We start from the raw sequence: 27960 nt of genomic DNA, 5'->3' as shown, positions 1-27960 counted from the left end.
GAGGGCTGCGACGCCGCCGGGTCCGCCGGGGTGCTGACGGCGGTGGACGCCCTGTGAGCGGAGCCCGGCCTGGGCAAAGGCAGGGCCGTAGGACCTCGCGCCACGTCCGGGCTCCGGGGCGGGGGCTGCGGGGGCGAAGCCCCCTCCCCGGGGAGGCGGGGCCTGGGCAAGCTCCCCGCTTGGGGAGCGGCGGCGGCCAGGAAGGATGCATCAGAAGCTGCTGAAGAGCGCACATTATATCGAGCTGGGCAGCTACCAATACTGGCCCGTCCTGGTGCCCCGCGGCATCCGCCTCTACACCTACGAGCAGATCCCCGTGTCCCTCAAGGACAACCCGTACATCACCGACGGCTACCGGGCCTACCTGCCCTCCAGGCTGTGTATCAAAAGGTACAGTCTGGCCGCCTCCGCTGGGTGCGCCTGGGGGGCGCGCCGGCGGCCCCTCCTCCTCACCTACAGCCTTTTTGTCTGGTCCGCCTGCTGCTTTCCCCGCGTTTCTCCGTGCCCATCATTTCCTAGCTGTCCCAACCTTTTCATCCCTTTCTGCCACCTCTCCTTTCTCGTTGTCTTTCCTTCTTCCGGCACCGGGCTATTTGATCCATGGACTAATGATAGTAACAATGGTCATAATCACTAACTCCTGTGGGGCTTTGCTCTTTACAAAGGAATTTTTACATCCTTTATACCATTTGGTGCTTATTGGGATACATGTTGGAATCGACCCCACTGACAATGACTGAGCCATACTTGCCCCTGTGTATACCAAAGCTTTGTTTATTTTTAAGGCAGCCCTATGGAAATTCAGATGTTTGGGGCCAGATAAGTGCCTGTATAATAGGAAACAAGTTCACAATGCCATACATTTAGAAATCCTGGTTTATTCATTCAGCAGATAGTATGGAACCCCTGCTAGGTGCCAGGCACCCTACCAGGTCCTGCAAAGAACAGCAGGTATGATCCCTGTTCTCTTGAAAATACTGAGGTCTAGCCTGGGTGACACACATTAAAGAGCTAGTTATACTATTACATAATAACCATTGTGAAAAAACGCTGTGTGGGAAAAGCACTATAGCAAAGAGAGCCTATAACAGGCACTGCCCTCCACTAGAGCACTATAGAAGTGTCTTTAAAAAAGGAATTCCGTCATCATTTAAACTCTTAAAATTGAGTCCCTTGAAAGCCTGGGTTTAAAAAAACAAAACTGAAAAATTAGTGTTCTAGTTCTTCGACTAGCTTTCTGTTAAAACTCCCTATATGTACTTAATTACAGGACCCCACTTTAAGAGAATTAAGATACCCATGTTGCTTAGCTCCAGGTCACTGTAGTGACAAACCCCACTGCTGGAATGTGAGCCATTGAATTGTTCAAGCAGCAACCACATGTTTGATTCTTGATCTTGTTTTTGGCATGGTCTTACCCCAGTTCCTTTGCCCTGCTTGCCTTTAAATTGCTTCTCTAACTCAGGGTCACAAGGTGACATCACTGTCCATCCCTACTTGGCTTCGATGCATGGCCCACAGTACTTCACAATTTGAATCCTGAGTGCCATTTTCCTCCCCATTGACTCCTTGGCATAAGTTATTACACAAGAAATCAGAGCTGGGCCCTGCTGTGGATGTAGAGTTCCATAAGGATAGAGCAGGTAGTCAGTTGCCTTAAATAGTTTTATACCCACCTCTGCATTCTAATATTAGGGTCCAAATTTCATGGATTAAGGAGTGAAATATAGTGCTTTAGATCTTGGGCTGTTGAGTAAAAAAGACTTGGGTGTGCAGATGTGCCACTTAACAGCTGTGGGACCTTGAACAAAAGTTAACCTCTCCCAGCCTTATTTTCCCCATTTGTAAAAGTGAGGGTAATTACAGTATGTGCCTCAGAAAGTAGTAAGGACGAAATGGGATTGTGTATGTAAAATGCTACACAGAGCCTGGTACATAATAAGCACTCAATAAATGGTGACTTGTTATCACCATGGTCATTGAATTTGAAGCCAAATAGATGATGATGATGATGAAGTTGATTGTTGATTTTGAAGCAGAACAGAGTATAGGTCTAACTTCTCATAGAATAAGAGTAGATCCCCTACAGGGGATATTCTGCTAAGTGCTCTTCCCACCAGCTTGGTCTTTTCCAGGTTCAGCTTTTGCCCTTTGTCTAGAGGGACGAGGACACATTTTGGATATAAGGAGAGGTTTTGTACGTCACAACTGTTCTGCCAATACTCTGTTAGTTGGAAGGAACATGTCAAGATTATGCCTCTCTGCTCAGTTAATCAGGTTATACTGGGTTTCACCAAATGAAAAGTTCTGAGGCAACAGGCAGAATGTGGTATTGGCTGTCAAACAGTCCTGGGGTTAGATGTGTCTCCTCACATCCCTGCATCTCTTCCCCCACTCCCCAGTATAAGTAGTTTTTATACTTGATGCTTATACAGTATAAAGCCTGAAATCCATGATACAGGATCCACTTTATCCTTGGTGATCATCTGATTGTGTGAGACCCTGCTATGTTTATGACATGGGAAAATATGAACCATGGTGACTGCTGCAAATTCAGTATTAGAGTTATACATTAGTGCTTACCAATAAGGATTCTGAATCAGTGAAGATCAAAGACTTTAGTTTAAACAAAAGATTAGATTTTGCAAGAGGATTTTAACCTTTAGTCATGACATCACCTTTTGATAATCTGATGAGTCTTATCCACAGCTGGAGAAACATTTCACAAAATTAAGGAAGGAGCTGGAAGGGACTTGCAGCAGCATCTAATCCAGCTCCCTTGTTTTAGAGATGGAGAAATTGAAGCCAGAGACGTTAAGTGACTTGCTCATGATCCCAGAGCTAATTTGTTGCCCAGGGTGGGAGTGAAGGGACAGTGAGCCTCCTGACTCCTGGTCGGCGGGGAACACTCTGCACCGGCCTGCACTGCCAGGACTACTTAAACTCAAACCAGTTAGGGTGTATTGAAAGAGGGCAATTAGTACTGATAGTAAAAGTAACCTCTTGTCGTTCCAAAAAAGGAATAAACTCATGCCACCTGGAAACTAGTTTGGTTTCAAAACAACCACAGCAAAGTTGTTGCAGAATGCCTGTCTTAAAGGACATTTCCAGTGGATCCATTTGCATTTATCCTGCTTCTCTCAAGTCCATTTAACTTTGCACTTGCATGTAATGAGTACTAAAAAGGTATTTTAAGTTCGTGCCTAACCTTATACTTAGCGGGTTTTCAGATACCTATTACTGAGTGTCAGAGTATGGTAGCTAGCACCCAGTTTTAATCTGCTCATTCATTTCTGTAGACATTTAGCATCTAATCTGAGCAAGACACTGTGCTTGGAACAGTAGTGTCATAAAGATGAATCATGCCAGCCGTCAGGGAGTTGATAAGCTGGAGGATGAGGTGGAATTTATACATAAATAGCTCTAATTGAGGAAGGAAATGGTAAGTATAATAGAGGTGAGCAAGAAAAAACTGTAAGATCCCAGGATTGATGGAGATGGTATATCAAATTTAGAAAGGTAAAGATGGGGTTAAGGGCTTAAAGTAGCACGTATTAGATAATCCCCAAAATTGTCCATAACCTTTTAAATGCTGACAGTGAGCGAACAGATATGAATCTGAGCTGCACGTTTGGTTTTTTCCAGTTTGTTTATTTTATCTAATGAGACGGTAAACATCTGGAGTCATTTGCTGGGTTTCTTTCTCTTCTTCACACTGGGAATATATGACATGACATCTGTGTTACCTTCAGCAAGTGCATCCAGAGAAGACTTTGTAATTTGTTCTATTTGCCTTTTCTGCTTCCAGGTAAGTCATTTCACAAACACTATTATTGGTAAAGAGAACTTTAGTCAGACAAGCTTGGGCAGGTGACCTTACTTCACACCCACAACTTGCTTTAAAGAGCCCCCAAATAGCATATAGATTTTAGCTTATTCACTTTCATAATATAAGCATCCAGAGTATGTTTTTATGAGAGTGTATTTGGATGTTATTAGAGTATATTTGAAATCCAGTAAGTTTTAAAGATTAAGAAAATTTCTTTCTTTTCTCTTCCTTTTTTTAGACCTCTGCTTTAAGATTAATACAAAGATAGGAATCTCTGTACTGTGTTTGCCGACTGAAGTAGAACTCTGTTGTCTGCTTAAAACTTGTTTGGGAAGATTTCTCATCTTTTATATGTCTATGCCTTTTGTATTTGTTGTTTCCATACTGTCTTAGTTTTAATGTCTTGTTTTGTTGGTATTAATCTTTTCTCTCACTTTAATGTTAATTTCCTTTGGGCCTTTTGCACGTGCCTGATTTCAGATACTTTCAGTTTCTTCTCCTCTGTGGCCTCTTGTATGTGTTCCTCAGCACTTTAATTTTTCTTCCAGGATCTGTAACAAAGTGCCTTTAAAAGTTACGTTTAATAATTTTTCAAACAGGTAATTCTGAAAAAGAAAACTAACGTGGACCAAAATCCAGTTGATATTTTTTTAATTTAAAAAAAAAATGAAGAGTACAAAAAAATCATAAAAATGAAAAGAAAAAGCTATCATGCCTCTCCCTCCAAACGCAGGCCAGCACTCCCTGCAGTTAACTTGCTGCTACTCTGAGAGGGGAATCGATAAGTAAACTGCACAGGTGTTGCTTTCATTGTTTAATAGTCAGTTTCAGGCCTTCATCATTTGACTCAAAACTTTGGACTTACATGATCAAGAAACACACTGGGAACATCTCTCTCCCCCTTTTCTTCTAATTCTAGCTCCTAGAACCATATTTTAAATTTCTTTGAGGGAAAGAATACTCTGTATTTTTGTGTTCTTATTAGAAAATTATTTTTTCTTTAAGTGTTTTTTAAAGTATACTCTTTCTCAGGTTTAATTTTTGTCCTGACCGGAGCCTAAACAGCTCTTTAAAATCTACCCCAATTTTTAAAATGGAAATGAATCAGTTTCTCCATACTTAATTTTTAGGTGTATGTTATAGACTAAGATGTGCTTAATATAAGAAAAATTGGTTTATACTCTACTGTTATACAGATATTATTTCCTTTGAGGATCCCACATGTTTTCCTCTACCCCAGGCTTGCCCTTTAGCCACCCAGCCACAGCTGATGTTATTTCAGGGAACACACATTCATTTTCATAATGGTTTAAGAAAGCAGTGCATTGCAAAACTGAGAAGACGAAATAATTAAAACAACTGCCAGTGAAGAAACACCCGAAGTGGTTAGAGTGACTTGGATTGTTTAGCAGGGCAGTAGAATCCTCTTCTCCTAACTGCTAGTGCACTGATCTTTCTGTTACACACAGTACAGCTTCTAAAGACAAATGAGCACATTTTCCCTACTTGCAGATACCATTTTTATTATTTTTATTTTTATGAAATTATAACTTGTTCACCCAATTTCCCCAAATTCTTAGAGTTAGCAGGCAGCATGGTAAACCATAAATATATGTATTAGTATTGATTTACATTTAATTTTTTAAAGATATAACATTTTTACTCTTTTTACTTCTACCCTTTTTACGTGCTCAGTGCTTACTACCAACCAGATTTTTTTAATAGAGTACATTCTGAATAGTAGAATGTAATTTTAGGGGCTTTGAAGTCTTTCTATCTTAGAGAAGAATAGAATCTGAGAACACCTTTCCCTAGATTCAGTTCATTAACATTCAGTTCAAGAAATATCTTTCTAATACCTCTTATCTATATCCAGGCACTAAGCTAGGCATCGGGAATACAGTGCTGAACAAAACCAGCCTGTCATAAAGATCAAGTCACCCAGATAGGTGAGCAGAAGGGAGAGTGAGGCAGGGCAATGAAGCAGAAAAAAGAGTGCCTAAAGGCCCAGAAGCAAGAGACAGCTTAGCACTTTCTGGACCTGTAGGTGCTGGTTTTTGTGGTTAAACCCTAGGAAAATGGAGAAAGGTAAGGCTGGAGAGATAGGCAGGAGCCAGATCCCGAGGCATTTGGTTATCATGGCAAGGAGCTTAGATGTAGGATGTCATGCTGTAATTACCTGTCCACCTGGATGGAGTGAGATACTCCACAGAAGGAAACTTTCCAGAAAACGGAGACATACTCAATGTCAGATAATTTTTCAGTCAGTTTTTTAAGCAGCTCTAACAACATGTCCCTTTTAAAACAACATACTAAGTCTAGGTTAACTTTTCTAAAACTCAGATGTTCTCTATGAATACCGTATATTTTACTTTCCTCTTGATACTGTAGTTTTTCTCTTTCCACTTTTATTTACGTTTTCACAATGAAATTAGCTTTATTGTTGTTATTATTACTATAACATGTACTCATGTAGAAATTCAAGCAAACACAAAAGTATTTGGAGGAAAGTAAAAGTCATTTGAAATTCCACTTCCACATTTGACATTTGGGTTCAGATTCCTCCAGATGTTTGTGTATCACAGCTGCTTCACACCTGCCTGCCTTCCTTTCCTATCTACCTCCTTCTGAGCTGTGGTCATCTCTGTGCTTGCTGTTTTGTGTCACTCAGCACTGTGATAATGAGATCTTTCCCTGTCAGTGAGAATACACACCTTCATGTTCTCTGAATTTACTGTGTTTTATCTCAGGGATAATCAGATAAAACAAATAACCAAGCTTCTTAGAGTTATGTTTAATTGGGTCAATAAACTCTGACTTGTAGTAGCCAAAGCCACAGACTGTTAAGGATTTTAGATAGTGGATGAAGAAATGAGATTGTGGCTAGGAACCTTGTTTTGAATATTTATACTGAGGCTATGGGGGCTTAGGTTGGTTTAATGGTCACACTACAGAATAGCTAGATGACCATTTATCTGGCCCATTTTCCCTACCCCCACTGTCCCTGGCTTAGTGTAGGCTCTAGTCATTGCTTCCTAGGGCTACGCCTGTAACCTCTCATCTCAGCCTTTCTGTAAGGGTGCACTTAAAATTTTCAGAAGTATCCCACAGAGCCCATAATACTGAAGTTAAAACTCCTTGATGTATAGGCTCTGTCATAATCATATCATGAAGAAGGCCACATAGCATTCCTTAATGATGCTGTGTTTCTCAGTATGCTGCTTTTCCTATGGGCCCTCCAGTAAACCTGTGCACACCTTTATTTATGTCCTTGATGAATGCCAGGTCAACTTAAGGTGCAGGTCTGGTGGCAACCCTTCTATGAAATATGTAGCTCTTTTCTGCCCACCACTCCCACCCACAAGTACACACATGCACCCACAGACCTGGTACTCTCCCTCCTCTATTTTCTAACTGTGCTCTGCACCGACTTTTCCTATAGGACTTCCTATATCACCATTTGTTCACTTGTTTCTGAAAAATCTCTTTGAGAGTAGAGGTTTCATCTTTGTATCCCCACTGTATGACACGCAGTAGGTATTTAATGGCTAGAGGGAGTTCAGCTGTAGAAACCTGATCGATCTTCAGAGCAACTGATAGAATTACATTAGGTTTGCTCTCAATCTGATAACGTATAAAATCAGCATAAGTCATAATTATTTTTCCTTGAACGCAGCAAAGCTATGTTTAACTTAGAAGTAAACTCTATACAATGAAGTCTCATACAGACATAAAATGTCTTAAGTGAAAAAAACAAATAGCAGAACAGGCTGTATGATTCCGTTTGATTAAGAAGTATATATGGTGTTCTTGTTCGTGTGGACTTCTATATCATAGGTGTCTGATATGTTTATTGAAAATATCTGAAAGGACACAAAAAAGATGTTATCAGTGGCTCCCACTGGAGAATAGATTGACTGGGAGGGATTTATTTTTTTTTACGTCATACAATTCCATATTCTTTCATACAATTGTATATTCTTTCATACAATTCCATATTCTTTGGTTTATTTTTCTTTAAGGACATGTATTCTGTAGTAAGTAGTTTTTGAAAGGAAACTTATTCATAGATCAAAATAAGCCTCAGTAGATTTCCTTCTACTGCACTGTTCATTAAATTTTTTATGTTATAAAGTAGTTACCATTATAGATTTCTTTCTTTATGATTGTTGTCCCCATTTTACCCATGAGGAACTGAGGCTTAGGGAAATGACATATAGTCAGGCACAAAGCTAGGGTCCATGTCCAGGTCTCTTTGGCTGAAAAGCCTGAACTTGACCTGACCACTTCCATGAACATCATGCATGAGTTGCTTTTGTTTTTTTGTTTGTTTGTTTCACTTTGCTAAGATTTGTTTTATTTTCCATAGGTCTGTATGCTTTGCTCTGTGGGCTATCATCTTTTTTCCTGCCATCGATCAGAAAAAACCTGTCGTAGATGGATGGCATTAGATTATGCAGGAATTTCTATTGGAATACTGGGCTGCTATGTCTCTGGCGTATTTTATGCATTTTATTGTAATAACGTAAGTAACTTAAAACATTTTACATTCTATGTTTCTTATATAGGTCTTGGGTGTTCTTGCCATGGTTCCCTTGAACTTCTGAATAAGCACATAGTTAACTAACTTATAGAAGAAACGAAAGTCTGGTGGAGGCATAATCTCCTTTTTCAAAAGGGCCCTGTGATTTCTAACATCTATTATCAGTTCCTATTCCCTTCACTAACCTGGAAAGGAATGGAAAATAATATATATATGTTGTTATTTTCTGAAACTTAACGTAAACATTAAATTATTAATGTTTCCCCACTAAACCCATATAGCTACATGGTTCCTCAGATGTTCATTATATATCTTTTATTTTTGTGTTTATAGAGTTGAAGGTAAAGTTAGCACTTGTTAAAATTATGAAGTTAGCTGCTGCTTTCCATTTTCCCTTCTTATCCTTTACTCCTCTCTCAGTGAGAAAAAAACAAAAGGTATATCTGCGAGTGTGTTGACCCATATTCTTATATAAGAAATATGTTTTCCTTTCCTTAGTCTTATGTTTGGAGGCAGGTCTAGAGACAGGCCAGATGGGTTGTGAGTGTCTTTAACAAACACGTGTCTATTGTGAGTTCTAGATCAACTCTTCTTTCTGACCCTAAAGTTACAAAAGTCAGTTTTGCCTTGTGCAAAGCAGCATTTGAAACACTGTGATCAAATTATACAGCAACTGATCTAAATATGTTGGCCAACCAAACTACCTCCTCTCCTCATGTCCCAGCCAAGAAGGCAAACTGAATCTTCCTGAGGGCTCAGTACATCTCAAGGCCTCCCATTCAGAAAGTCCCCATTGACCCTACTCTCTTTTCCTCCTGCTCTCCTACCATACGTTTTTTTTGTTTTCTGTTTATCCTTTTAGTTCCTTCCCTTTCAGAGCCAAGACTGAGCCGCTCTCCCAGGTGCAGTGTGCCTACTAGTCACAGGACTAGAGCCTGTCATGCCCGAGCCCTCCCCATGGAGCAGGTGGTCCAAGCCATATCCCCAGCCTTCACTTTCTAGGAGGATTGGCTGCAGCGCAGGGGTCCTCTGACTGTTGGGAATTCTTATGTAGGACCTTTGTTGCTACGCAATAATAGAAAACTGTCAACACTGCTGGAGTGTAAAACTAGCAAAGCGAAAAATCATAATTTGGTTTGAATGTAAGAACATTATTAATTGTAGCCACTTATACGTGAGCCATTTGCTTTTTAGGCCTGATTACGTTGGAACATAAGCTTAAAATTAAGTGTACATGCCATTTACCTTGTAAATTGATTTGGTTTTAATAGTAAACTATTCATATCTACTCACCTTTCACAACTTATTCATTTTGCATGAAACTATTTGTATCTTTAAAAAAAAAAGGCTTGTGAGTACAGTCATGTAATATTAGAATTGTTTTGCTTCTTATGTATTTCTCTGAAACCTGTTTTTTGTTTACCTCTTCCCAAATATATCCGATCATCAAAGAGACTAGTGGGACACTTTTTGTAAATCTCTTTTCAGAAGAGCTAGAAGTCCAAGGTAGATTAAAGAGAAAAAAAAGACTGTTAGAGCTAATACAGTCCATGATCATTTAAAAGGAAAAGTTTTCTTCCCTCTGGTATCTTATCATTTCCAAATATTCAGTTGCTATAGTGGCTCTTTACCTTTTAAGGAACACAGACTGCTTTGAGAATGAGATTGAAAACTATGGACCCTCCATCCCGGATAATGTGCGTTTGGGCACAGACTGACCAGTCATTTTGACGTGTGAATTGCAAGAAGTGTAATGGTCCCAGAGAAGTCCTTGGAGCCCAGGTTAAGAACTCTGTCCTAGGTGATGCTAACTTTTGAGCATCAAGAGCAGCTTTTCAACTGCTCATTTAGATACCTAAATATTCTATAAGTCCTTCAAACTTGATATATTTTCAAATGAACATTCTTTCATGCTTCCCCATTTTCTCCCCCCAACACACACACACACACACACACACACACACACACACACACACACACACACACACACACACACACACACACACACACACACTCTGGATCATCTTTGTTCATTTGCTTATTAGTACAAGCCATTTGCATGGCCTTTCATACTAGAAACAGTTGAGCCATCCTCTACTGCCCTCTCACGCATCCAGTCAACCACTAAGACTAGTTTATTTCAAAGATGTCTCCTGAATCTGGTGCTAACATCTACCTTGTTCAACAAAAGTCCATGCTCCTATTTTCTCCTTGAATCAATTATTCTATAATAATATCGGCTAGCTGGCTTCCTGTCATCTCTATTTTTCACTGATGTCAGAGTTATTCTAATAAGTCAGTTGGAAAAACAACCATGTCATCTCATTCTTCAAGGACTCTGCTATTTCCTCAGTGCCCGCATGATAAAGTACAAATACTTAGCCTGACAGTACATCTGCCTTTCAGCCTCCCTTTGTAAAACTTCCTTGCTCTGTGTGCTGTTCCTTTTCCTTGAGAGCTCCCTCTTCTCATGAAAATCTTATGTATTCCTCAAGCCCCAGCTGAGATGTCATTTCCTCTGTGAAGCATTTTTTAGCTAATCCAGGTATCAATTGCTCCCTCTTCTGTAGTTCTACAACATTCTCTTCACAGCTATGTTACAGTACTTATCATTAGATTATAATCATTTGTTTATATGTCTGCCCCTCTCATAGCCTATGAGCTCACCCACTGAGAGAGCCCCTGTCATAGTCATCTTTGTTTCCACAAGACTCAAATTGCCTCGGCCTATAATAGGTACTCAGGAGATGCTTTTGTGTGAATAAATGTGTTCTTCACCAGCTCACTTTGGGGTCTGGTTTATCATCCTAAGAAACCTAGCAGTCGTACGCAACATGCATTGTTTTAAGGAAGGAAGGCAATCACGTTTGGAAATGAAAATACCAAATAAATAGAATTTGGAATGTATAATGTAGAAGCCCAAACTGAAAATTACTCTTTTCCTTCCCTTATTGTTAATAACAATTAAAATGTGATTTCCTTTCATTCTAGTACTGGCGTCAGGTGTACTTGATCACAGTGCTTGCTATGATCCTGGCGGTGTTCTTTGCTCAGATTCATCCCAATTACCTCACACAGCAGTGGCAGAGGCTCCGTTCTATCATCTTTTGTTCTGTTTCGGGATATGGAGTGATCCCTACTCTTCACTGGGTTTGGCTCAATGGAGGAATCGGTGCTCCTATTGTGCAGGTAGGTTGAGTGTGGTCAATATTTTTCCCTTTTTTTTTTTTTTGTCCTTTCAGTTTTATTCCTTTCAGTAAAGTAATGTAATCAGGCCAAGAAGGTGGACCTTTGTCATTTGAGGGCACATTTCTAATTGCATAATGATGCAATAATTTTTCACATCTATATAAATAAATAAACATACCTTGTAGTGATAGAAGTCTAACTATTTTCTTCTGAGATGTATTTCTATGAGATGATGCATTCTTAATTCTCTTTCTGTTACCCATAGGTTGTAAATATCCAAGTCCTTACTGTAGAGGAGGACTCCCAGGTTTGCAGCTTTGTCATCTGAGGCAGGGATAATGCCAGTAGGAGCAGTTGATTTGTTTGTTGTTTGTGGAGGAAAAGGAGTTGGGAAGGATTTCTTCTTGGACCTGAGTTTGAGGTTCCCGTGGGATGTAAAGGTGGAGATAGGGTCTGGATTTAGCTTGGAGTTCGAGACTAGTGATGGAGATTTGACAGTCATTACTGTCTTGGTAGCTAGAGCCATGGGAGCATATTCCACCCAGCAAGGAAAATATACTGAAAAATAAAAGACAGTTAGTTATTATGGGGGGAACAGTTGGAGTACATTAGGAAGAACCTCAGTGAGAATTCCTCAGCATGCTTGAGAAGGGAATTAGAAGTAAGACTTAAGTTCTTAGAGATTTATATAAAAATGCCTTAAGTGTGTGCTAGAGAGTAAACTTGAGAATTTTTAACATAACTAATTGTGCCAAGAAATCTAGAAGAAATCGCATACACTTGTTGCAATGGGACCTTTGGAATATAGGGATTTAAATGCAGGTTTTATTCAAAGGAATTATATATTTTTTTTTACAAGAGAGGGACTAAAAGTAGGCTTACGTACTGTTGGCAACAGCATGGTGGAAAGCATCTGCATATAAAACTAAAAAGAAAGGAAGTCTGTGGTGTAGTGAATTGAGTGATATGATCTGGCTATCTTGCCAACTTGAGGATGACGGTGATGCTTTCTTTATAAGATTAGGAAATTGGGAGAAAGGTGAGATAGTAGTGAGGAATAACTTCAGTGATTCCGATATCTGTGAAAACATTGTTTTTCTGACAGTTTCGATGCCCAGAAAATAGAATGGGGAAGTGCCACTCTAGATTTAATCCTAACCACAAATGAATAACTAATTACTGACATAGAAGTGAGTGAAATTCTGGGATGAGGGAAACACATCCTTTTATGCTTATCGTGACAAAGAAAGAGAACCAGACCCATTAAGCCAGTAGATTTTGAAGAAATTCAGAAAAGGGGAAAAAAAAAAAAAGGGAACAATCCTGTGTTCAGCAAAAAAAATTTGGAAAGAGAGGCACATAACCAAAGATGAAAAGTTCCAAAGAGCTAATCGTGGGAGGCAGGGTGAAGCTGTGTTCTAGAATGTTTGCAAAATCTGAGGTTGATTAGTCTGAGGGTATAGGATTTAGGGGAGGGGGCCCATGACGATTCTCAAATATCTGTTAGAGGGAAGAGAAATAATTTGTCTTTATTTCTTAAATGGCTTCTTGGTAAATTAGGTTTATAACCAGAATTAGGAACAGCATGTATAAATTAGAGCTGGCTGATTTTCTTAGAGCAAGGAAAAGCTTTCCAAGAGAGCTGTGAGATGGACTGCTTTGTAGAGTAGTATTCAAGAGAGCCATTTATCTGGGATGTGGAACAGATTTCACTGTTGGGCCAAGCCTCTTGGCTCTTTTCCAGCCACAAATCCCTGTTTAGTCTCTCCTTATTCAGCTGGCAACTCCATTCCCATATGTATTCCACCCTATGTTGTAGATGGAGTTGGACGCCCTTAGGACCTAAACTATGTTGAAGCTTTAGCTGCCCTGGTGCCCTGACCTTTAGGGCTGTCTCTGTGTTCCAGTCCTCTGGACTGCTTCCTGAAGTATTGAGAGCAAGCTTTTTCTCATTGGAGACTGTCTGCAAAAGCAATTCAGATTTAACACACTTAAATCCCACCTATGAATTCTACTCCTGTGTGTTGTCTAATTCTATGAATTAGATTTATAAGAAATTGAGAATTCAATCACAGTAGGCAAGATCTGTGAAAAAATATGTTTTGCTTTTTAGGACTTTGCACCCCGTGTAATTGTGATGTATGTGATTGCTCTTCTTGCTTTCCTATTCTACATTTCCAAAGTTCCAGAAAGGTATTTTCCAGGTACGTATCACTTGTATAATGGTTGTCTAACTTTATTCTAAATATGTAGTGGAGGTATATGTTTCAGAGCATCAAAACTTAGATTTTTTTCCCCAATATTATTGATTATAGAATGGCTCGTCTCTTCTCAAATGTTATCTAAAACTTGAACTTTCTAATGGCTTTCACAAACTTTGTCTTTCACCGTCACAATATGAGTTGAGTCCAGTAGATAGGGTCACCACCATTTCACAATTACGCACTCCCAGCCACTGCTTTTTTGTGGAGCACTAGTTAGCAATTACCATTTACTTCTTTGTATACCAGCTTATGCTTAAAAATTAATTTATCAATATACGTGCGAGATCCATAAAACAAACAAGAGGCAAAGGAAAATAACAGGATAATGAAAAGAAGCCAGGTTTAGGATTACTTCATAATGTATCTATCGTAAGTTTCTATAAAAGAAAGCCCATCAGTCTGGCTTTCAGCTTCCTGGCACCCAGTGGTAAGAGGAAAGTAATCTAAGTTAAGGGTCTTCATGTCCCCAAGATACACACAATCCAGGAACTTAAGAGAAGGACAGATTTCCCTGCTTCTTCAGTCCAGAGGAAAACGTCTTCTGATAGAAAATAACTAAGAGGACACTGGGTAGAGTGAATAATGTTCTCCACAACATGTATTTGCTTGTTTAGGAGCTTCAGCTCTGGAGTCAGACTGCTTGGGTTCAAATCCCCCGTCAGCCACTTTCTAGCTGCATGAGCTAAATAAGTCACATAAGCTTTCTCAGCCCGGTTTTCTCTTCTGAAACATGAAGATAATACATTTCTCTCTTGGGGTCATTGTGCGGATTAGATGAGAAAGTGCACATGAAACATTTAGCACGGTTCCTCGAGAGTAGTGAGCACTCAGTAAATCTTAGCAATTGTTATTACGATGCCCCTCAACCCCAGTTTCATAAATGAAATATGTGGCTTAGGAAGGGACAGAATGATGCAAGTCCAGGTGACCTTTGGCTCAAGTCAAGAATAACAAGAGACATAAGGCAGTGGTCTTTCGGTTTGGGGGCTAGAAGTAGGGGAGCAGTTTAAATTCAAATTGCAAATTGTCTTCCCTTCTTCCTGGGTTAAGAACCTCTTCCACAGTGAATCAAAGATAGGATTGTGCAGCTCGTCATGTGTGTTGGGGAAGAAGAAAGGATGAGAAACCCCGAACTAGAGAATGAATAGACTGCAGAACCTCAGGCATTCCTCTCTGCACTTGACTTTTCTCCACTGAATTTTAAATAAGGACGGACTACAACGAAGAACCTGAATATAAACATTAGGATTTGGGAACATAACTAGGACATGTCCTTGAACTGAAGACCACCCATCTGCCAGGCAGGGTCAGAATTCTCCTCAGAAAAAACAGTTTTGGTAAAATACATTTTTGTATCACTTTATTAATAATTATTTTATTATTAATTTATTCATCATAGATGTAGAAAATTAACCAATGAAAGTTGTCTGCACTCTGTGATTATGGCCATAGTGTTTTTAGGCCTTAAAATATTCAGATCAGAAGTTCCTACTTGGGGACTTCCCTGGTGGCGCGGTGGTTGAGAATCCGCCTGCCAATGCAGGGGACACAGATTCGAGCCCTGGTCCAGGAAGATCCCACATGCCACGGAGCAACTAAGCCCGTGCGCCACAACTACAGCTACTGAAGCCTGTGCGCCTAGAGCCTGTGCTCCGCAACAAGAGAAGCCACCGCAATGAGAAGCTGGCGCACCACAGCGAAGAGTAGCCCCCGCTCACTGCAACTAGAGGAAGCCCGCGTGCAGCAACGAAGACCCAATGCAGCCAAAAATAAATAAATAAATTTATAAAAAAATTTTTTTTAAAGTTCCCAGTTGTCTAACATAGGGCATCTATAAAAGGTCAAACGTTATGTAACTTAACTTTTCTCAAGATGAGCTTGACATAAAACATGCCCCATGTAGCTGAATGTGTGCAAGTACAGGTACATTTGAGCAGAGATACAGAGATCATAAAAAATGAAACATTCCTTGTCTGGCCAGTCCTCATTTATTACCTGGCTCTAAAGAGAAACATGTTGTAGTGGTGGTGAGATGGTGGGTAAATACTGTGAAATCAAAAAATTTAAACCTAAGAACTTACTTTCAGCTCAGGTTAATTTTTTTTTTAGTATATAAACATCACAGTGGTATTTAAGGGGTCTGGGATCCCCAAGATGTCCATGGACAGAATTCAGTGAATCTGTAATACTTGTATTACAAACTAATCAGTTTTATTTATAATCCTCAGTGTTTTGTGCTTTTAAAAATGAGTCTGTGAGCTTCACTAGGCTGTCAAAGTGTTCCATGGCACCAAAAAGTGGCTAAGAACCTCCACAGAAAAGATCCTGTTGACTTATACTTTAAAATCTACTTACTATACTGATTATTATTCTTGGTAAGAGAAGACAGAGAAGGTTAGAGAATATTTATAGGGTTGGCCAAAAAGTTCGTTCGAGTTTTCCCGTAAAATATTACGAAAAACCCGAACGAACCTTTTGGCCAACCCAGTACATTACATGACCATAGAAGCACCATGAGTAAGAAAAAATTATTTACATTTAAATGTCTATGGCTCTGTATTTTGTTATTTATTTTGTTGTTTTCCAAGATGCTTCCCACATGTTAGTTATTTAATCTCCTTGGAATTTAAACTTGTGTAACCACAAAGAGAAATGAAGTAATTTTCCTAAGTTGTATATGAACTAATCAGCCTTAGTTAATTAACTCATTACTAATTACGTTTTGCAAATTGTTCCAGTAGTCTGATAGCACAAGATTCAGGTCTGAGCTTTCTCCTTACACACCTGCTTAAAATAAAAAGTGCTTCAAGTAGACTTATACCCAAACACAACCGTGTATCTGCTTCATACCTAATAAACTCCATGATTTGTAGCACTAATATCCTTTGCTTCCCTCATGTAATGTCTTTTCTTCCCCAGGTATATAAGGTGAGACATGGGAGACAAAAGGTCAAATTCCTAAAATTAACCACATCTTGATTTTGAAAAGACATTTGGAATAGTATTTCTAAAGTTCACCAGTATACTTAATGAATTTAAAACCTTACAGTCAGACTCAAATATGAATTAACATTTTTTTAGAAAACATTTCAGTCTGAATTAATCTCCAGTCGGTCTCCAGATACTCTGAGACTGCCAAAATCTTTTTGCTGCTCAGTCATATTTCCAGGGCCAGAGATGGAAATATATTTTTATTTTAATATCAAAATAATTACAGTCAATATTCTTTTCTCTCTACCTTCCCTTCCAGGACAACTAAACTACCTCGGATCAAGCCACCAAATATGGCATGTCCTTGCAGTAGTGATGTTATATTGGTGGCATCAGTCAACAGTATATGTCATGCAGTACAGACATAGCAAGCCTTGTCCTGACTATGTTTCACATTTGTGAATTCAGGTATGGCCACCTGGTGTATTCAGTTATTAAGCAATATATAACGGGGAGTTGTATACCCCACTATTTCTAAGATTCCCATTAGTTTTTCCTTTTCCCTCTGGTTTGATATATCATGAGTAATACTTTATAAAAATGGAAAAATATACTTGGGGATCTGTAAGAGTAACTGTTTTATGGGCCCTTAAGACTACTAATTTAATGCTTGTACAGAAAGTGAAAATTAGTTGGCATTCATAACAAACATCTGAATGACAATGAATGTGAAGCCAGTGTAGAAATAGTACTCCTTTTACTGAACACCAGCTTAACTTCCTTAGGAAGGGCTCACCTCCATTATAAAATGGAGTCCTCTTGTGTGATTCCTTTAATAGGAGATACTTAGACTAGATCATCAAGTTTAAGTGCCTAATCAAGGCAAGGTTTGCGATAGCCTGTCACAAGCTGATATTGACTTTGAGTAATCACTAGCCTGTCAATGGATGGTTTGTGAGAAACCGGCACTTAAGATAGTATTTCCTTCAGCTGTAGGTTCTCTTCTCCCTAGGAACATTGGATTTTTTAGTTTGCTAGAACAAAAACTTTAAACACCTTCTCCTTTAAGTTGAGAGAGGCGTTGAGAAAGGGAAAAGAACTTGCATCGTCATTTCCCATCAGGTAAAAGTCATGTTAAGAACCGATTACATGACCAGGCAACAAATTCTGTGGTCTAATAACCAAGTTATTAGCCATTTAAGCTTTTCAATTTCAAATATTATTTAATCCATATAATAATTGAGCTCTTGGCAGTAGACGGTAGATTTGGGGTTCCAAAATTCCTATAACAGAAGACTTTTCACTTCTCTTGAGTTTGCAGTCTTAAAGTTCCTGGTGATAGGGGTTCCCAGGTACATGGGTGCTACTTTCAAGGGCATAGAATCCAGATGGCCCAGTTCTTGACCCTGAAATGAACCTTAAGCCTTAGAACAAAGTCATGCAGATGCCCCAGTTGATGACATGATTATTCACCTGTGCTCTGGTCTGTCTCTGTTTATGCATGTGTTAGTATTGCACTGATAACTCACAGTATTGATATACACTATCTAATATTTGGGCCTGAAACTGCATTGTATATACTTAAAAAATAGATCTCGCTGCCCCATCATACAACATAGCACTCCTGTTCTCTGGTCTTTTCATATGCATAAGTTAAATCCCATAAAGCAGTGATTCATAAAAACATGTTGTTTATTGGAATATAAAATATTACCCAAGTTTCTTAATGGGTGGACATGAACTGCTTTAAATACTGGTGTATCTTCAGAACATTGGAATTTCTAAGTATCAGGAGGTGTTGACTGATGGTGAAGCTTATTCCCAAAATGTCATTTATACATCTGATATTTGGAATGTTAAGTTAATGTGCCTCAGTTTATGCATCTGTAAAATTTTGTATTTCTTTTCAGTGTAGTGTTTTTGGAATATGAATTCCCCATTCTAGTATCTCAGCAAGGAGAATTCTCCCCCAGTAGGCTAAGGGCACACCACATCATACCCCTTATTATGATGGAACGCCACTTTGAAAATGGCCATTTTACCTCATAGGGCCAGAAATTTGATTCATATGTTAAGTGAAAGAAGATTTTGGTGAAATGATAATAGGATATATTTTCCCTAAAGCATCCCTTATTGGCTTACATGGTATTATTGCTTTTAAACAGATATTTTGTCATTTTGGTCAAACAGAATATACTGCGTAGTTATAATTAATATAAAAAAGAAGGAGAAGTCTAGTTATTTTAGGTCTGGTGCCATTTTTTTATTATAAAATCTTCTCCAAATAAAAACATATTGAACTTTAAATTTCATTTTCTTTTCATTTTTAGAAATAGTCTTATTTTTTGTTATAGTGTATGAATTATTTAATACTTGCCATCTGAATTAATCGATAAAAAGACCATACTTTAAGACTGTTCTTGAATTTGAAAAGCATACAGGTCTGACTGTAAAGGAGAACTAAATTATACCATGTAAACATTTCATCTTTTTATGAAAATATTAAATATTGTAAGAAAGTTCTTTTTATCTTTACTATAATGTACTTATTAGGGAATGAATGAATGAATGTGGATTGCTGTCAACTATAAACACTTCTGTATATCAGCATTTATTGACCACCTACTGTGTGCACATCACTACTGGCAAAATTTTTAAGACGTTGTTAACATTAAAGAATATTTAAAAATTGCCTATGAATCTGAGCCTTGTAATAATGTATATTTATTTTTGTTTTGTAGATTTATTAAAATAAGATTAAAAGTACACTATTCAGCTACAGTACTAAAAAAGACAGGTTTTAATTTTACCAGTGTGTAAACTATAAAAGCTCTTTACCTACAGATTTACATTTTAAAATTATTCATGGCTGTTTTAAATTGTCTGTAGTGATTTGTAAGGTTGTAGTTAATTCATCTAAGAGAATTATCTTTCTATATAAAACCACTTTCAAATAGCAAGACAGTGCTTGTCTTTCTTGTTACACTGAGTGCGGTTCATGAGCTGCATGGCAAAATATGTATTATGTAAATAAACTGGGTTTACTAAATATGTTAAGTGCTGCTTGTCATTCTTTATAATACATAACAGCTTCACAATCATATTTTAGAATCAGGAATGAAGCTTCAGGGAATGTGTGTCACATCTTAAAGGCATCCCGCCTGGACAGAGTAACCGATTTGAAGATTGTGATTGACTGGCATAAAGCTGTACAACTCTCCATTTGGCAGGTACCTACCTAGAGATATCCTTTGCCCTGCATTAAATATCAAGGGGCAAAGCCTGCATTTCTGGATTCCTGCTGAGCTGAGTAGGTCTGTATTCACTTGTAATCATCGTTCCGGGTAATTTTACCCCTGCCGAAGCGTGTGCAGTGAAGAATCAGCTCAGCTGTTAGGGGAGGGGCAGAAGTGTCTTTCTTTTACATGCATTTTCACAATAACAACTGTGTTTACACTGAAAAGAGCTACGGATGCTATTGGGTACTAACATCCCCTGAAATTCTGTACCGTAATTCCTTAGTAGGATAGCGGGAGAATGATCCAAAACTGAAACTACCTTTGAGAAAACATTTTTAGAAAGGAGAGGTAGCAACAGTGGGGGGTCTCTTATGAACAGTGAAACGGCCATCCTTAAGAGGACAGGAATGATAGCCACCGAGGTCTAGTCATGCTCCGCAAACCCGGGATCAAAAACACTGCAGAACACACGTGTAAATTCAGTACTGCCAACTATCTAAAGCAAAAGTGAACTATCAATCATCTTTTTAAATGTGCAACAAATAGAACTTCAAAAGCTCATGCTTTCAACAGGAGAATATTATCTGCATCTTACATATGATGCTGGAGCTGGACTTCCTTAAAAAGGGATGTGCTTACGCAAAATAAACAGCTCTAACTGCAGCATATATTCTTCTCGAAAGAAAGAAGTTAACTATAACTGAATCTGAACAGTGGCACATCCCACACTGTTCTTTTTAGATAACCTTTATCATCCGATATTTTGCTCCTTTGTACCATTTATTAAAAAGAAACAAAGCCCTTATTTTTCCACATAACTTTAGGTAAATGTTACCACTTCCGAAAAAAAAAAAGTTCATTTCTAACAAACAAATAAGTTGAATCTTTCCACAAGCCACCAATCTAAAACTCCAGTTTGTGGAATAATACATAAGATAATATTGCAATCTTGACGCCAAACTTAGTCCATCAATCCAATAAACAGTTTTCTCTTTAACATGCCAAAGCCTCTTTCCTGACATAATCAAGGACTACAGTATTTTATTTAAAACTAAATATTTTTTAACAAGTTAAAATGTCACCAGTTTTTAAAGAAAGAGTTTAAAAAATAAATTATATGTAATGCAAAAACTATGCCAAACATTCAAAAGGTACTTCAAAGTCTTATGTTTTTGCCATACCTTCATCATTGTAAGTATCAGTAATTGTAATCCCTGAACAAGTTGTGTTATTGTTTTTTTAGTATAACTGCTGGGTCAAAATGTGTTTGCTTACTTAAATCCAAAACTGTGAGCCCCTTAGAAGAGAGATCTAATCTTACTCATTTTTCTATTCCATTAGCTGCTGCATAATAGGTGCTTAATGTCTGTGGTGTAAATGAAAGAACTGACTAGAAGTTTGCATCCAAAACTTTTAATAAGATGACAAATAATGAAAAACTCTGAAGTCACTGATTATAAAGAATATGCAATCCATTTGGGATTTATTGCATTTAAAGAAAGCAGATTATTAAAACAGTAGGTATGATAAATACAGTAAGAAAATAACTTTAAATTTCAAACAAAACGAAGTGAATGAGGGACAGGATTCAGTCAATAAGAATAAGCAATGTAAAGGCAATATAGTACTAAAATCAGTTAGTGCTTAATTAGATATAGGAAGAAAAAAAAAAAAGCAACTGATTCTGTCTCATAACAGTTTTCCAGCTGTATGGGAGGACTGAAGTTAACTTACTTTAGAAAGTATGTTTTCAACAATTAGAAATATAATAAAGATGTAAATCAGGTTTATTAAAAGTTAAAGTTATTTGCTTAGTGGTACATAAAAGGCTTCAGAAAATTCAAGTTTAACAAAAAATGGAAGTGTAATCAAAGAAAGTGCACTTAAAGCTGTTTGCCAGCAATTAAAAAGTAGCTTACTATTACTATTCTGCTTACTATTAGATGACTTTTCAATCACAAAAAGAGCATAGGAATAAAAACAATTCTCTTTTAAAAGTAGTACAATAAATTTTTAAATAAAAATAACCCCAAATGATGGCCGTTTGCATTTTCATCTGTCTACCTTATTCTTTTAGTGGCTTTTGTAAACCCTCACCAGGAGTGAATGTTCCTTTAGTAATGATTGTGGTTGCAATTCCATTTAAAATTTAAAAATTCACATTAACTCCACAGTAGAGAGGTGTAACATGTACAAGCATGTGTGCGTCTATATATTTACCCTAATATATAAACAGCACTGTGTATAAAAGTTTTCAAATAAACTATCATTATGTTATTCTCACAGTAGATCTGTCAGCTCAACATTGGACCTAAAATGATGCGTAATTTTGCTAAAAAAAAAAAGAAAAAAAAAAGGAAGAAAATGTTTACTGCACATTCTATATATATTAAAACAAATGTACCCAAACTCCTCAGAACTAGTGATACTAATACACGTGTACCTTCTAGCAATGCTGATATGAAGTACCACAACCTAAAATAAACCAAGCAGAGAGGCTGGATAGTAGGAAGACTACTCTGCCTGATGAACACCAGAGTAGAGGAGGGGCTCCACCTTAGTATTTCCCACCAGCAAGATGAGGACAGCAGTCTATCACTGTCAAACAATAAACAGGGTAGAATCAAAAGCTGCTTCTATCTACAATTCCAAATAATGTCGTAACTGTGTCCACGTACACACACACACACACACACACACACACACACACACAGGGATGGGGCGCGTCAGTGGAAGAATCACACTTTCCCGATGTATACTTTTGAATAAACATTCTAGTCAGTTAAACCTCTCCTCCTCTGCCTAATATCTATACCAAGCAACTTTTGTGTCTTAGCAGATACATTCCTCAGTGCCATAAAAACTGATCTTTTTAACACTAACATTTTGCTGAAGTGATAATATTAAAATAAGCAAATGGTCCACTTTTAAAAAGATGATTCAAAATCAATAAGCATTATTAAAGCTGTTAGGACAGAAATAACTTTGGCCTCAGACTTTTGCTAGCTTCATAATATTTTACTTCCCTTAGTGATGTTCAAGTATTACAGGTTTAGAGTTATGACTACTTTACATGCTAAAGAAGCACAGAAGACAACTGATTAATAGGAACATGATTTCTTTTCAACTTTCCTTCCTTAAGCAAGAATTGGACCATCCCACAATAGAGCCAAACTTTTACTGAGTGCTGTGTACCAAGTATGTGTTAAGCTCTTTCACACGTCTTGTGAGCTTTATTCTCATAATTCTCATAAGGGAATTACCTGGGCATCAGCTGTGTGGAGTGACTTACATCCTAACAGTAGTGGGAAAACATGATGGGAAATGGAAAGCAACCCTAATCCTGTACTCCTTGGGAAAATGCCTCTACTTCAACACAAAGGAATCTCCCCATTTCTCTCCCATTGGGTCCCCTATTAAGTCCTAAATGTCTCTTCTGAGCTATAATCTCAAGAGAAAAGTCACTGGGCTGTGATATAATAAACATAAGAAGGTAAATATTTTAAACAGTGTCAAAGTGTTTCCTTAGGATTTATCCAGCATTATAAGCCAAAGTGTCTATCAGTATCTAAATCATTTAAAATTATTCAGTGTATTGAAAAACAACTGTAAGCAAGGCCTTGGTATCAGACAGACTCTAGGTATTTCATGTTTACATCCCAAGGAAACCATACTAGTTCATCTCTACCCCTTCTAAATTAAGAAACTCATGAGGTCTAGCAGAGACCAAGGCTAAGGACTAAAATAGTCAAAGAAGCATACTGTGTATACATCAACCAACAGATTTCATTAAAAAACAGATTCTGTTTGATACAAACCTACTGTAGTTCATGAATTTACTATGTGTAATCATCAACTCTTCACTTTTAAAAGAAAGTATCACTTGAATCTACTTTGTAAAGTTTTCAAGCACATCTACTTGAGCATTTGCATTAGCAGTATTAATCAACCTGAGAATCAGAAAAAAAAAAAAAGGTGCAAACATAATATTTGCCTTTGGCACAAGGACAAGTAACTGGTGCACTTGGGCTCTAAAAGTACAGCTTTTAAGCAGTAATGAATGTCATGCTTGGTCTGCCTCTGCTTCACTCTGATTCACATACTGCTTCCCCCTTTGTCCACAAAAGTTGTATCTGATTTAAAACATAAAAAAGAGAGAAGCAATAAAAAAAATAGATGGTTTAGTTACATATACTTTGCTTCTTCCCAAATTTAGAACTGTGAAAAAACAGGCAAATAGCTCAACCCAACTGGGGCACTATAATTAAGAGATTCTATTAAGATTACTCATAAAATACATTTTAATTGGGCTCAAAGAGAGTTAACTTAAAATAGAGCAATCGAGGAGAGTGAGTGCCAGTTGAAAAGAGTTTTCACCCTTTTTTTGTAAATAGCTTTAATGGTTCTAGAAACCTCTAAATGTTAATTTGATAGGGAAGGACAGTTAATTATAACTTAAAATAGTTGGAGACACAGGAAGCACACATACTCTATTCACATTAATTCATAGACGTGATTTCTATCTTATTAAACAACTTCTATAAAACCTCAAGTTTCTAATTAGGATTTGTGATGTTAAAAAAAAAGGCAATTTGGTAGCTGGGTTCTTTTCACTAAAGACACAATCAGCTAACTAGCAGAGTGGAGATGCTAGCCCCTGGTCATCTGACACCTCACAGCCACTCTCAGATCTCGTGTTACTAGTGCAGAGGTATTTGCGGCAGGATGCGCAAGTCCTGCCGGTAAGGCTTTGTGGGTTTCGCTGTTCTGTGCACTTTATTAAAACTACTCCACCCTCCAGACCTAACTCAGAAATTGCTGCTCACGACTTGGGGAATAGTTGGCGAAGGTGGTAATTCAATAAAGCACATTATTAAATGCAACATGATTTTACATTGTAAACGTCTCAAAAACTCAGGGTTTTAGCTACATATTTTTCCCTAAAATAAAATTTCTATATGACCCTTGTCCTCATTCCCAGTTTTTCCAATAATCTGCTTTACTAGGGACATGATAAGTTTTGAGCAAGAAGCCATTCAACACCAGAACATAAAGTGTTCCTGAAGTAGAGTGGTTTTTTCTTTGTATCATTTTTTTCTCTACATTTTTCCACCTGTCAGATATCTATCCTTAGTTTTTGTTCAAGGTGTCTACATAGATATTCCATATTAATGGCACTTGTTTTTTTAAATGAAACAGTTTTAGGCACAACAGTCAGTGACCTCTGGCTCCGCTTTGTAGAGAAAGGTGTAAGGACTAAAATCTCTGCACTCTCCAGATAATAACTTTCTCATTCTTTATGAGAAGTGGATTTTTTTCCCCCAATGTGGAAATTAGAAGAGACCTTAAAAAAAAAAAATCCACAAATGCAACTTGTGTATGTACAAACAACCTTAGTTTTAAATGCTGGATTCTGGAATGAGCCTCGGATACACACACAAAAGTGACATTCTGTTATAAAAATAAAGCTGCAGCTTTCCAGTCCCTTTTCAGAAGGGACTACACGACGGGAAAGGGCCCACACGCTTTCCCTGGATTTCTGTGCCTTCACGTCTGCAGCTGAAACCCCAGGTTAGAGCTTGCCATTTCACTCCCTTTGCTCCTGCGTGGAAGAGACGTGGAGTTGCTACCCTGTGCAGATACTTCCTTTTTCTATTTGGTTTATTTAAAAATCACCTATTCTGATTGACCTGTAAGAATGAATGATATAAAGAGCTATACAAATAAATTTTCTTTCAAATTCATAAAACTATTCATACTTTTTTCTTTGAAACAGGAGTTAATAACAAGAGTCAGAAGTTATCTACTGTTTAGAAGGAAACGGAGCAGCACCGAATGGGTCCAATTCGACTGGCTGGGCCTGTTGGGACTGATGTGAGGTGACGCTTTGCACCACGAGTTCTGTAAAGGGCACGGCACCAAAATCATCCATTTTCAACGCATCTGCCCCGGGGAACGACCCGTGGAGTGAATTCGGCCTGGGCCGCCCGGGCAGGACAGGGTTGTGGTCGGCACGGATGTCGCTCAGGCCCTGATGCGGGGGGTGCCACGGCAGGTCCGGAGGGTGGAACGGCTTGGCCCCAAAGGGGTCCAACAGACCCTCATCGGCTTGCAGGACGTGCCCTCTGTCCTTCCCGTCGGTCAGGGCAACGCTGATGTTCTCCTTGGAGTCCGAGATGGTCAGAAATTCATTGCTGCTCTGGGAGTCCCGGCGGCCCACCCTCTTGTGCCTGCGGGCCCTCTCTGGGGTGCGGTAGGCGGGTTTGGCCGGCTTTTTGGCACCGGTGGGCGTGCCGTGGTGCCGCTTCCCGTTACTCTTGGCCGCCTCCTGCTTCGTGCGCCTCTGGCGGGAGGACAGTTTCTGCAAGCTGCGCTGCTTGACTTTTTGCTGCTGACTGCCGGTTATCTCCTCAAAGGGCACCAGCCCAAAAAGGTCCTCGTTGCTGTCGCTTTTACTTGCTGATGTGGGCAAGGGCTGGAACGGAGTGGAGCCAAATATATCCACACACTGCGGACGAGCGCGGAGCGCAGGCGCGTCGGGCACGGGCACCTTCTTGCTGAAGGGCGCCTTGGTGAAGACATCGAACTCCTCGGGCTCCAGCCCCACGGCGGGAAGCCGGCTCTCGGGGGAGGGGTCCTTCTCCGGCTCCCCTTGGCGGGGCTGTTGAGCACGTGCAGCAAAGAAGGGGACGGCGCCAAAGACATCAAACTCCGGTCTGGGAGTCCCCGCCCCGACGTCCGAGGGTAACTGGGTGGGCGTGAGGACTGCTGCACTAGGATCCTGGATCGCTCCGCTGCCAGATGTGTCTCTGTAGACCGCGCTGGCGTCGCTATACTTGGCTTTGGCCTGCTCGTAATCCGAATCGGAGCTGTGTTTCTCTTCTTCTTCCTCATCTTCAGAATCCATAAGCAGAGGCCTGTGACCCAGATTTTCCGGCTCAGTATCGTCATCGTTAAAATCTCCTTGTTCTCCCTGAAGAACTTCTTCATCCTCTTGCTCTTCCTCTTCGCTGCTCTTAGGAGAAGGGGGATCTGATTCAAAATCACTCTCAGATTCATCGTTCCCCTTTTGCAGTTGACCGTGTACTGATGAATTCTCTGAGGTTTTCTTTCCAGTCCGGTGGTCTTTAGATACTGGGCTTGCTTTTGTATTCTTGATAGGGTTTTCAGTGCTATTTTCTTGATTCATGGATGAATGTTCAACTTTCTTTCCAGGAGAACCTGCAAATTCAAAGAAAAAGTATTATATCATTCCAATGCATTTCAAAAACCATTTGCAGTAAACATTATGTACTAACACAAAGCATTACAGATCACTCATGGCAGTTCCCTTAGAGGAAGATGTAACGGCAGTTCTTTATCATTAGGCTTGAGGGGGGCGGGGATGCACCTGGCCTCATAGTCGATGGTTAGGTCCTTCAGTGCAGACAGACTTACTTGTCTCTCTACCCTACACACCACCTACTCACCATAGGTGCTCACTGACAGCTAAGTCTTACTTACAGTACCCAGAATAGGACTCTGAATACAGTAAACAAGCACATTTTCTTCTTCCACCTTCAAAATAAGATTATCCAGTCAGTTGCCCTGCTCAGACCCCATGTTTGCCCAACAGCCTTCTGCTTATATTTCAACTCTGTTATGAAGTTTTCCCACAGAGATCAGCAAGCATGAATAGCTTATCTGCTTAGTTATGTTTTGCTGTGTAATTTTTAAATTGGCATTCTGGTGTTTTTTTGTAAACAAGTATCTTATGAGTTGGGTTAACATGAGTGCATCCCCAGAGCCTGATCAAAACTAAGGACCAGCTACTGAACTGAGACGGTACCAAGGATAGCTGCCTTCCCTAGATGCCACATCTTCCGTAAACTGTCATACCTGTACTAATAGACATGATATTAAAAGCATGCTACTTTAATAAAAATCTTAACTATCAGTATGTTCACTGTATGATAGGTAATAAAA

At 39.0% G+C, this 27960-nt stretch overlaps 2 protein-coding genes across 11 annotated transcripts in view; one reads left to right on the top strand and one right to left on the bottom strand.

Moving 5' to 3' along the window:
• Positions 1-27931, top strand: PAQR3 (progestin and adipoQ receptor family member 3). 7 transcript variants are annotated; one of them, XR_002175917.3, is made up of 7 exons: positions 1-390; positions 3646-3808; positions 8199-8354; positions 11364-11561; positions 13675-13765; positions 19866-19986; positions 25772-27931. XR_002175917.3 is itself a non-coding variant. In XM_019932785.3 (7 exons), the coding sequence occupies exons 1-6, from the start codon at positions 206-208 to the stop codon at positions 17216-17218; spliced, it is 936 nt and encodes a 311-aa protein (XP_019788344.1). In that variant the 5' UTR covers positions 3-205; the 3' UTR covers positions 17219-17224; positions 25772-27931. The 7 variants fall into 7 exon arrangements, 6 of the variants coding, with proteins under 6 accessions (XP_019788345.1, XP_019788346.1, XP_019788344.1 ...); XM_019932785.3 differs by lacking the exon at positions 19866-19986 and adding an exon at positions 17076-17224 and having other exon boundaries at positions 3-390; XM_073805380.1 differs by lacking the exon at positions 25772-27931 and adding an exon at positions 17076-17224 and having other exon boundaries at positions 3-390.
• BMP2K (BMP2 inducible kinase) overlaps positions 21393-27960 on the bottom strand; it is a 124011-nt gene continuing 117443 nt past the window's right edge. For all 4 annotated transcript variants that reach the window (XM_019932779.3, XM_019932780.3, XM_019932781.3 and 1 more), the window contains one exon: positions 21393-27216. In XM_019932779.3, coding sequence (XP_019788338.2) covers positions 25799-27216 — 1418 coding nt within the window. In that variant the 3' untranslated portion in view covers positions 21393-25798. The remainder of the gene's footprint in view (positions 27217-27960) is intronic.

Source organism: Tursiops truncatus, chromosome 5 (genome assembly GCF_011762595.2).
Source record: "Tursiops truncatus isolate mTurTru1 chromosome 5, mTurTru1.mat.Y, whole genome shotgun sequence".
Taxonomy (NCBI): Eukaryota; Metazoa; Chordata; class Mammalia; order Artiodactyla; family Delphinidae; genus Tursiops; species Tursiops truncatus.
This window is presented reverse-complemented; position numbering and strand designations above follow the sequence as displayed.